The sequence below is a fragment of the Clarias gariepinus genome, chromosome 5 (genome assembly GCF_024256425.1).
Source record: "Clarias gariepinus isolate MV-2021 ecotype Netherlands chromosome 5, CGAR_prim_01v2, whole genome shotgun sequence".
NCBI lineage: Eukaryota > Metazoa > Chordata > Actinopteri > Siluriformes > Clariidae > Clarias > Clarias gariepinus.
Genome location: NC_071104.1, coordinates 13707113 through 13719350, shown reverse-complemented (window position 1 = coordinate 13719350; position 12238 = coordinate 13707113). Strand labels below are relative to the sequence as shown.

The 12238-nt window shown below is 34.5% G+C and overlaps 1 protein-coding gene across 3 annotated transcripts in view; it reads left to right on the top strand.

Annotated features, from left to right (window-relative positions):
- LOC128524330 (MORC family CW-type zinc finger protein 3-like) overlaps window positions 1-12238 on the top strand; it is a 111714-nt gene that overhangs the window by 94025 nt on the left and 5451 nt on the right. The window contains exons 2-12 of one of the 3 annotated variants that reach the window (XM_053496861.1): window positions 226-298; window positions 399-531; window positions 656-882; window positions 1329-1473; window positions 3394-3541; window positions 4469-4606; window positions 4699-4818; window positions 6018-6115; window positions 8304-8408; window positions 9197-9322; window positions 9431-9505. The exons of 1 other annotated variant lie outside the window; for it this stretch is intronic. In XM_053496861.1, the coding sequence (XP_053352836.1) occupies window positions 226-298; window positions 399-531; window positions 656-882; window positions 1329-1473; window positions 3394-3541; window positions 4469-4606; window positions 4699-4818; window positions 6018-6115; window positions 8304-8408; window positions 9197-9322; window positions 9431-9505 (1388 nt within the window). The remainder of the gene's footprint in view (window positions 1-225; window positions 299-398; window positions 532-655; window positions 883-1328; window positions 1474-3393; window positions 3542-4468; window positions 4607-4698; window positions 4819-6017; window positions 6116-8303; window positions 8409-9196; window positions 9323-9430; window positions 9506-12238) is intronic. One more of the 3 variants, XM_053496859.1, reaches the window with a different exon arrangement.

Below are 12238 nucleotides of genomic sequence, written 5' to 3'. Positions count from 1 at the left end.
GCTATGTAAAAAATACAACTTTTTTTTACTAAATAGTTAATGCAATATTTTTTAAGCATTTAAATGAATGTTGAAAGTCTACACTTTAGTCACATATTTTTGCTTCATTTCAAATCCGTTGTACGAAAGCAAAAATACAAACATTGTGCCATAGGGCAAATATTTATGAACCTAAGTGTATATATTTATGCCTTATGTGTTGATGTTCATTTTTTTTTCTTTAAGATTCATCCACATTATCTGCACACAAACTCCACTAGCCACATTTGGCCTTTCAGTGCTGTAGCAGAACTGATCGGTAAGTTAAAACAGTCACTTATTCTTTTTTAGAAACAGTTTGTACGAACAGTTAGAAACTTCTACAACGTCTTCTGAACTTCTATTTTTTCAATTGATAGACAATGCTTATGACCCAGATGTCAGTGCTAAACAATTTTGGATTAGTAAAACCATGATTCAAGACCAGGCCTGCCTCGTCTTTATGGATAATGGAAAAGGCATGGATTATGACAAGATGCACAAAATGCTCAGGTAGGACTGTAATTGCCAGCCACTTCATATGGCAATTTAATGATCCAGTATTTTACCTAAAGTTAAGATGTGCACAGCTGTAAACGATATACAATCTCTCTCTCTCTTTCTCTCTGTCTCTCAGTTTTGGCTTCAATGAAAAGCAGACTGTGGGACGCCATATCCCAGTGGGCCAGTACGGTAATGGTTTTAAGTCAAGCTCCATGCATTTAGGGAAGGATGCCATTGTCTTCTCAAAGAAAGCCAACACCATGTGTGTGGGTCTCCTGTCACAGACTTACCTCAAGGAGATAAAATCAGAGCATATTATAGTGCCTATTGTCAAGTTCACCAACAGTGGAGAAACTGATGATATCCTTTAACACAGATGAAGAGATGGCTAGATTCAATAGGAATAGTGAACAGCACTTCATTTAACAGGCCATTACTATTACAAAAAGTTATATTTTAGCAGGAGATACTGTAAATACAGAAGATGAACTATTTGTAGCAAAATACATATTACACAGACACACCCCCAGCTCACCCCCAAGGTCTTGTGGAGTCATGCCCCAAGGGGCCAGAGCTGCCCCAAGATATTGGGCATAATGTTTTGCAATGTAATCTTATGATTGATTGGTGTACATTAAGTGTACATTACTTAATCTTCTGTATTGCTCTTAATTTATTCATATTGAAAAAGTTTAGTAAAATTAAAATATAAGACATGTATCATGTCATGAACATAAGAGAACCTGGGACTGTTGGTGATAAAAAAAGATCTTCTATGGAGTTTGGTCCTTAACTGAGTGTTGCACCAGAGTATGACGATTGTCTTCAGGATATCCTAAAATATTCACTGTTTAACACCAAGGAAGACCTTCTGTACGAGTTCAGTGCCATAGATGGGTTAAGCAACAAATCAAAAAGTGGAACCCGCATCATTATCTGGAACTTACGCAGGTGACCACACACAAACACACACACAAACACACACACACACACACACACACACACACACACACACACACACACACACACAAAGAGTACCAGTCAAATGTTTGGACACACCTTCTAATTCAGTGTTGTTATTGTTTTGTTTTGTGATTTAGTTTCCACATTTTAGAACAATACTGGAGATTTTCAAACTATGAAATAACACACATGGAGTTAGGTAATTAAGTAACAACAATAACAGTCAGCTGTTATTTTAAGACACGAAGGTCAGCTGCTCTAGAATAGTTCTTGCAAGAACATTATTGCCAATTGCATTTGAAAACCCGTACCGCACTATGATGAAACTGGCTCCTGTGAAGACCATCCCAGGAAAGCAAAACCAAAACCAGAAGGAGAAGTTCATTTAGAGTTACCAGTCTCAGAAATCACGAATTAACCTGCACCTTAGATTAGAGCTATTAGGAAGAGAACATAAATAGAAAGACAGAAATCGCTCAATATCAACTGTTAAAAGGAGTTTACTGCATATTTTTTGTAATTGTTTTGTAATATAAAGAAAAAATACAAATCAGTCAGAAGTAGTGTCCAAACTTTTGATTGATACTCTATGTGTTTATACTGATCAAGCATAACATTACAATAAATGTGGTATGATACTGGAACGGTAAGAAACATTTTGCACACGCACATTAAAATAATAGTGTAATTTAGTACACACATCTGTTTTTTTTTGTTTTTTTTAATCTGATATAAGCAGCATTTGATAACTTCCTTAACATGGCGTACCCCCATGTTTTACACAGCACACTGACAGGGGGCACAAATTGCCATCCACTGACTTTTTTATCTTTAAAAGTAAGAGTATGGCAGAATTTTCCTTTCATTATTTCTTTACATTTTACCGCCTTTGCAAGCAAAATACTCTCATCCTCCAGTTTTGTTTCCTTTCAAAGTCATTTTGATCAGATTATTACAGTCCTACACAACTATTAAAGTGAATTGATTTTATTTGACTTTGATAAGGATAAGGAACATTGTGCAGCCGAGTCATTCATCTGTAAGTTTTGTCTGTGTGCTTAAAACTTTCGCACAATTGGCACTGATTTTACCATTTAGATGTATTGACAGGTCAAAACCTGTCAATACTACAACACCCACTACAGTGTGAAGCCTGCTTTGTGGCTCTCAGTGCCGTAAACAATGACATCACACGCTTTTCTTGGAGCAGTCCTACTTCTTGCTGAAATTAAGAGTAGGAAGGTTAATAAACAGCTTTTATGTCTTCCTTTCTACAGTACTAGGAATATTTGAATAACTTTAAATAACTTTGAGTTTGATTCCTTTGATTTTGAGGAGTGATTCTGAGACTCACAAATTTCCATAGCATTTAAATTATATTTATTAATTTTCAGTAACTACATAAAACATTTGGATAATTTGAACCGTAATGTCCTGAACCATAATGTACAGTATATGTCAGTGTATTTGAATGAAATAGAAAACAACAATCTTCAATTAATCTTTAATAAATTTTCATTTGCATGCTACCAGGCTGTAAATGAATATGTAAGGACTGTGGTTGCTCTGTCATACAGTACCATGCTCTCTGTTCAGGTATTTTACATGCCCTTACATCGGACTGCTATGGATATGTTTGCTTAAACAACCTGTGTATTGTCTCATAGTGGCGCTTTACATTACTTCTTTTTTTTATTGCCATGGAGAAACTGAGTTTAAACGTTCCGCAGACAGAATAAACAAATATTGATCTGTCTATTCATTTTTGAAGGTACAGTCTTTATAATCTATTTCTTTTTTTTTAATAAACCATGCTGTGTCTTGCCTTTGTTTCAGTTATCTTATCTGTAAAGTACCTGGCTTATAACCCTACAGTACCTGTTTCCTTTTAAAAATATTCTGTTGCAGAACATCTTTAGGAAAATTGGAATTTGACTTTGAAAAGGACCGCTATGACTTCCAGATTCCTACTGATGTGTACGAAAACATCAAAGAAACAAATAAGCAGCAGGCAAGGACTGCCATTCAAGTGCCTGAGATTGGATATTCATTGCGGGTGAGAATTTAATCACTGAATTTACCTATTGTTAAAGGTCTCAAGTTCAATTTGCTGATATACTGTAACATGGTTCTTTTAGAAAGACTTTGAGAATTATCAAGAGCATGAATTTGATCATTCTTTGGTTCCAGAGAAAAATTAGATCAGTTCCTATCAGGTTGGAGGAGGAAAAAGAAATTCAAATGATAGTCAACAGGGAAAATACAGCTTTGGAAAAAAATAAGAGAACACTGCAATTTACTCCAGAAAACTTCTGGAATGTCATCAAGAGGAAGATGGATGGTCACAAGCCAATAAGCAAAGCTGAGCTGTTTGCTTTGTTGCATAAAGAGTGTTACAGTATAAAGTTACCCAACAGCAATGTGAAAAACTGGTGGAGAGCCAAAACACATGAAAGCTGTACCGTAACTGCAAATCGGGGTTATTCGACCAAGTACAAATTTTTCAATGGTATTTCGCCAAAGCATTAACACAATTTGCTTACTTATTATTTGCATTTTGTTTTATTTGAGTTATTAAAGCTCTGCAAATACTGCATGATGTTGTGTTATTTTGATTTGTTGTGATATTGTCATTTCCATTAAATATGCACTCTAAATAACAATAGTTATGTTTTGAATTTAGGGGAAATATTGTCAGCAGATCACAAAAAAAGAAACAAAACTGTTCATCTCACTATTACATGCACCTGTAAGAAAAAAAAAAAAACATAAGAAACTGATTATTTTGTAGTGGTCTCTTACTTTTTATCCAGAGCTGTATTTAAAAAATGTCACATTTCTAGACATCAACAGGAAGTTCACCATCAATGAGTTTTCATCTAATACAAATTAAGTTAAATGTAGACAGGTATCAAATGTATTTTAATTTATAACATCTGATTAATATACAATAAAGTTTCTATTTATTTTACTCTTAATTCAGGCATACTGTAGTATCCTGTATCTGAAGCCAAAAATGCAGATCATCATTCAAGGGCAGAAGGTGGAAACTCAGTATGTCACTAAAACTCTAGAACACGTCTTCACGGACACATACAAGCCTGTGTGTAATCCTCCTCTTGTATCCTTGTGACAAATATTAGAGTAACTGAAAGATACAACATATATGCATTAATTATTTTATTAAATATCATCCTTAAGTCTTTTTCTCAGAAAAAGCCAATAATAATCACATTTGGCTACAGCACAAAGTCCAGAGAGCACTATGGCATCATGATGTACCACAAAAACCGTCTCATCAGAGCCTATGATCGTGTCGGCTGTCAGCGCAGGGTAAGAATCATAAAAGTTTCATCTTTTTCTATAATTGTCTGAACATACAGATGACCACAGACAGTCCCCTTCATAAATATTGAGGACATTTCGTAAACACTGAGAACAACTAAGAACACCTAGGCTCTTGGAACCATCTCCTATCTAATGCACATTCAGTGACTAGGTTCCAGGAAAGAAGAGACATGGTGTTATTCACAGCAAATATTATCCATATTACTCCATGCCACTAGGGGATATTCAGTGGTTAGTAACTGCCACTGGGGGTTTCTAGTGACACTAGAACCATAGTTACACCCATGATAAGTAATAAGGTATACCAAGCTGTAGTTTTATTCTTTCATCCAACACAGTGTAATTCTGAGCAAGGATTTTAAAGACTTTTAAAGATAATACAATTTTACACACAGTTACAGATTACACATAATTGTACTGTAAATGAGCTGTATCAGCACACACTGTGCCCCTTTACACACACATCCCTCCTTTCACCTTCACAAACACACACTGTGCTCTACACAGAAACACTGCTCTGTTGCGATTTTTTTCAAAGGTAAAGGTAAAGTTTCATTTGTTTGCTTTTTTTTTATTTTACAGCAGTGATTTCGTTAGTATTCGCTCATGTGAGGGTTAATGCTACGATGTTACAAGCAAATTTTCCAGATAAAACAGTCTTTCCATTAGTGTGTGTGTGTGTGTGTGTGTGTGTGTGTGTGTGAGAGAGAGAATCTTAAATAAAAGAGGAGGAAGGTTTACTGTGTAAGATGAGAAGAATGAGTGGGAAGGGGCTGATTCCTCCTCTCCTCTTACTTTAGCTTCACATGCACAAACACTCACAGCGCCTAAACAGAAACATCCGGACTTATTTTTTCCCTTTTTTTTTTTAAGGTAAAGTTCAGGTTAAATTGTTTTATTTTTACTTTATATTTTGTATTAATTATTTTTATGTATTTATTTTTGGGGGCTGTGGAACGAATAATTTGAGTTATTTCTTTATTTCTTTATCTCTTATGGGGAAAATCCCTTTGGTTTATAAGTGTTTTGAAATATGAGCCCGCTTCCAGAACAAATTATGCTCGTAATCCAAGGTTCCACTTTAAATTGTTTATGTATTATTTTGGTATTTACTTAAATCATTTTTTTTAAACAATTTCTAAAAACAATTTGATCATGTAGTGTTTATAATGCTCTGTCACTAGATCAACAGCATAGGAGTGGGAGTTATTGGAGTGATCGAGTGTAACTACCTTACACCAACTCACAACAAACAGGACTTTGACAATACAGATGAGTACAGGTTTGTTCGAGTAACATTTCCAGACATCTTATAACATTTATGTAGAATGTACAGAGACTTTTATGCAAATTCAATTTTAACCAAGTAGATAATCAAAGATCAACCATGTTTTCCTCAGTGTTTACTGGCAGTTGGCATTCACAGAGTTGCATACATCTTCTCTCACCATCTTCTACTGACATTATATTTAATATATAGAGAGAGCATTTCCTTCTTAACTCAGCCAAGGCAGTTAATAAAATCATGAACAAAGACTTGGCACGGGATAACGTGTCCTTTTGGGTGCCCCCACAGTAGAGCAAATGTGGTAAAGTGTCCTCTAAGGTGGATCTGTTATTATAGTTCTCAAAGTTTCCCAATGTGTGTCTGTTGATCAGGGTTTTAATTACACAGTGGCTTTTAGGGAGACCTATTATTAGATGTAACCCTCGTCTTCCCAATTTACATGCATTCATGCACCTACAAATTCTTGGCAGCGTTGTCAATAACAGTTTCTTTGTAAACATTCTACTATTACTACTACAGGCAGTTAAAACCATCAGTACCATTTCATTTAGGCACAATGACAACAACATACTGTAAAAAGCACACCAATGACAAGATGAGGTCATGATGACAAAGATGAGGTCATGCATGCCTATACCCATTAAGAGCTTAGCAGCAGTATTTTGGACAAGTTGCAAGCAAGAGAGGGAATAATGGCTACTCCCTGTGTATAATGCATTACAATAATAGTAAAGTCAAGTTAAAAGCAAGGATGACTTTCTCAAAGTTAATTCTAAGTCATGGTTTCATCGGCCATTTGAGCTGGCTGTCTCCATTTGTGTCTGCATCCTACCACATTAACTTCATAAAGAAGGGATTTTTTAAATGTAGTGATGGCTTCTTCAAATTATGGGAAATATTGTTCACTAATTAAATGCATTCAAAAGAGTTGCCAATCTACCAAGGAGTGGACATCCCAGCACATATATCCTAAGGTCAAGCCGTGCAATGTTTAGAGAAATGAAAAAAAAAAAAGGTATATCACAGATCTATGGAGGCAGATCGGTCTCATAAATAATTGTTCACGTGCACGATGTTCACGTGCGTAACCCAATTCACATGTGTAAAACCCAATTCACGTGCACGAAAAAATATATATTTACAAAAAAACACATTCACGTGAATTAAAAAAATATACATATTCATAATAAACAATTCACATATGTACAACTGTGTAAAATAATTTGAATGTTTAAAATTTACGCTGTGCATGTAACAATCCATTTACATGTGTGAATATCGCTGGATTTGTGTGTGTGTATTTTTGAGACTTTCCTGACTCCAATGTAAAGGGGGTTTTAATGGAGGGCTGTGATTGGTTGAATGGTGAGGTCGCATCTGATTGGCTAAAGAGTACGAGTGACGTATTTTTAAGACTTTGCTGGCACGTTGGAGCCAGGAAAGTCTCAAAAATACACACACACAAATCCAGCGATATTCACACACGTAAATGGATTTTCACATGCACAGCCCATGATGCACTCGTAAATTTTAAACATTCAAATTTTTTTACACACTGGTACATATGTGAATTGTATATATGAATATGTATATTTCTTTTGCTTGTGAATGTGTTTTACGCATGTGAATTGGGTAACACACATGAACGTTGTGTCTTTTGTGTGAATTATTTATGAGACCAATGTGCCTCCATATCCATACAGATCCTACAGGCCTTACTGACAATGTTAAGTCCACTCAGCCTCTTCTTTTTAAAAGAACATGGAGGCACAAATGAGAGGAGTTGTTTGGCCTTGATGTCAAGCACCAAGTTTGGTGAAAACCAGACAGATTTTTTGCAGAAAAATCTCATACCCACTGTCAAGCATGGCGGTGGAGTAGTAATGATTTGGGCGTGTTTTTGGAGCCACAGGACCAGGGGACCTTGCAGTAATTGAGTCAAGCATAACCAAGTTTTGAAAAATCTTCACTTCATCTCCCACGACCAAAACAACGTTTGCATGTGGACAAAAGGCCAAAACCGCTAATTAATATTTTTAAACCCAGCTACGTGTGGACATGGCCAAAGGTGTTGAGTATTACGAGAACAGTTTCGTAAAGTTTACCACTATAAACAAGCAACATTGCTGTTAATACAGGCTGTATACAGTGTACATAAAGATATTTTTTTTTGTCTGTGTAGGAGAACCATGCTGGGTTTGGGTACTAAGCTTGAGGAATATTGGAAGGAAATCCGGTATAGACATAAGAAAAACATGAACTGCACTGAACCCATTGAGGATTTTTTGTAAGTTTAAAACTGTACCCACATAAATACACACACACACACACACACACAGTATAAATTGCAGGAACACGCGTTTTGCATGCCTTGTTTGTTAGTCAATTATTTTAAATAATATTTAATATGATTCTTTAAAAGATTGCAAAGATGATGGACACTCCATTTTCTTTTTTACGTCATGGGCAGTCATACAAGCATTTCACTTCCTATAATACTATATGACTGTATATGTGACAAATAGATTGGAATTGGAATTTAACATAGCAGGTTTGCAAAATCCGCCTATTTAACAAAATCAACATGTGCATGCATAGCACAAATTCTGATCATATGTTGAACTGATCTGTTGTAATCACATAATTTTCTGGAATTCTTAGATTTTATTTGCTTATTAATTTATATTTTGTAAAACATTAAATTTGACTAATAATTCATTTGTTTTTAACACAAGATAAAAGTTGACACTTAAATGTTTCATCACATCACCATCTTCAGCAAATCATGTGACTTCCATAAGTGTGACTTGCTGAAAATGGTACTGTTGGCAAAATGATTTAGTTTTAATTCTTTGTTGATAAAATGTCTACTAATACCAAATTCAGGATCCAAAACCGACATGTACTGTATACTAACAAAAGTAAATAGTTAAATATAATAGGATGCTAACAAACAAAAATAACCAAGCTTAGACTCTACATACATCTGTAAAACATCCTGAAAACTTGCCACATTTGTTTGTTTTGTTTAGTTGTTGACTAGTTAATGTTTTTTTTTTTTTTATGCACTCACAGGACTCAGAAGCCAGATCAAACCTGGGTTCAGTGTGATGAATGCTTGAAGTGGCGAAAACTGCCTGACGGTGTTGGTAAACTACCTAAAAAGTGGTTCTGCAAAATGAACCCTGACAACCAATTCAGGTGTGGGTCTCCTTCTTTCCTCTCTCTTCTGTGTGTGTGTGTGTGTTGGGGTGTGCTTGGAGGAGATAGTTGGAGGCTAACTAACATCTGTACATCTGTTATTTCTAGGAGTTGTGAAGCTGAAGAAGAGCCTGAGGATTCTGATGATGAACAACGGGGATACCAGAAAACCTACAGACAGGAGTGAGTAATGAAAATTATTTCTTCTTTTAATTTTGTGTGTGCATGCGTGCATGTGTGTGTGCTATACTGTGCAAATGTCTTAGTTAGGCACTATTCAATATTTTCACACATAACTTGAAAAGTTATAAATAAATAAATAAATACTGTAAATAAATAACATTACAGATCGATATTTACATGCCTGTAAAGGAATAAGTTCATTACCAGTTTTCAGATGGAAACGGAAAAAACAGTAATCTAGGTATTTGCATGAAAATAGAAAGAAGCAAGTGTAACAAAAAAAAGTATTTGCTAAAAAGTATTTTACATAAAAAGTGTTTTTGCATATCTGTCTCACTTAAATAATTGTGACAATTATCTCAATATTACACAAAAATAACCAGAGAAAATACAAACATTGAGTTTTAATGATAATTTTATTCATTAAGGAAAAAAAAAGGCTGTATAAACCTTCCTGGCCCAGTGTGAAAAAGTAATTGCCCCTTTGCTAAATCATGAACTGTGATTTGTAAAAGCTAAGTTAAATTACATTTGCCACACACAGGCCTGATTGCTGCCAGATTTGTTGAATCACGAAATCACTTAAATAGAACCTGTCTTGTTTTGAAATGACGGGGGGGGGGTTAATGTTTCACACAGCTTTTTTTCCCTAAGATAAGTCATCACTTATCTTTCTGTAATAGAATTAGTATTTGTTTAATGATCTCAATTATTTTAGCAAACTAAAAATAAAAATCAGGAAAGGGAAAATACTTTTCAGAGCCCTGTAGTTACTAGAATAACACATGCATATTCTCCAGCATGCTCAGTAAAATCTCCCAGCTGTTTTACTCATAAAACTGCACAAATTGTTAACACTACAGATAATTTTCAGGCACATGGGTTTTATACCAAATATACGGTAGTTGGTGTTTATTTTATTACTCTTTAGTGCTCTTAAAAGTTTCTCTTTTTTTGGAAATGTTTTCAAAAGCATCTTTGCTTATGGCTTTTTTGTAGTGTACAAAAAAGTGTACTAAGACTTTTGCACAATACTGTAAGTAAAACAGCTGTTTGGTTTTACTGAGCATGCTGGAGAATGAGTTCTTCTAGTAATGTTGTCACACTTGCTGCTTTCTATATTTTATGCAAAAACCCCTGAGCCTAAATTCATTCGTTTCCATCTGAAAATTGGTTAGAAGGTGCAACAATGTATAGAAACTGTCCAGATTTTTAACTTAAGGCATCCAAAATATGAAATAATCTCTTTTGAACAGTTGACATTGAGATGTTTCTGCAACTTAGATATCTCTGCAGCAGAAGTAAGTTTTAGTCTTGCTTTCCTCAGATGATCTTTACAAGAAAAGCTTCATCATGGTGCTTGAAGGGTTTTGCAAATGCACAATACTTCTTGCAAGAACTATTCCAGAACAACAATATTGTTGTTATTTAACTACCTAATGCCATATGTGTTATGTATTTTGACTGGTATTGCATACACACACACACACACACACACCACATACTGTACTACACCAGGTGTTGGTAGTAACAAGTTACATTTACATACATTTACTTGAGTAACTTTTTGGAAAGAATTTACTTCTATGAGTAGTGTAACTTTACCATACTTTTTACTTTTACTTGAGTAGATTTGTGAAAAAGAAACTCTACTCTTACACTGAAAAAAATAATCCTTTGAATTTAGCCTACTTGATTTTAATGTGTACACCGGTCCCATATCATCAAAATGTGGCCAAATTACACAATTTTTGCCTGCTAAACCAAAGTGTTTCATTCATGTTAAACTTGTGTGAAAGAATCATGTTGACTTAACATAATCTTTATAATTTACTGTAATAGCAATTGATTGTACAATTGTAATGTAATTGGAATATGGCTATTATACTCCATTATCATTGAAAAGTCTAACAATTTCTTAAGGCTTACATCATTAAAATTTTTTAGTGTAATTTTAATTTTAAAAAATTAATCCGTCAAAAAAATCTTATTAGGTTCATTTAACTTATTTACTAAAGCTGCGTCCAACATAATTTAATACTGTTAACATAAATGAATAGCGTTGGTACAACAATTTTTTTTGTTGAAAATTAAGTTGATCCAACTCAAGTAAATTTAAATTTCAAGCCCTGGTCAACAGAATTCTGTGAAGGAAGAAAGCATAAGACAAACAGGATAAAACTGAGATTTTTATTTTATATTTAATAAAAACCCTGTTTTACACCAGCAGCAACTTACAAATGAGGTCTCAATTTGAAAAGATGCACAAAATATAAAACACCACAAATAAGTGTTAATCATAAAAAAAATTAAACACCAACAGAAACGTTTTGTACTGTGCGGTTAACTGTACGCTTAACGATTGGTCAAGAAACTTCTAAAGTCAGATGCAGACAGGACACTTCTCAGTCACAAACTGCTGTGAAAGAAATATAGAGATAGATTCAATTAAAATTCATGATATGCTTCATTCGCTAATTTAAGTATTTACACTTTGTTCCTCTCGCTTTACAACTCATGAGAAGAGACCGAAACCAGAACCGAACCGCAGATTAAGCACGCGCATATAACCGTCGGTATTTTAAGTGTGATTAAAAATACAAGAAATAGCTTAAACCAAAATAACGTGACTAAACATCGCTAAACAGCAGGTGACATTTATGTATTTATGTAGTATTTTATGTTCAGTATTTAGAAATATGGGAATTAATTTCCACACGCCCGCCAAACATT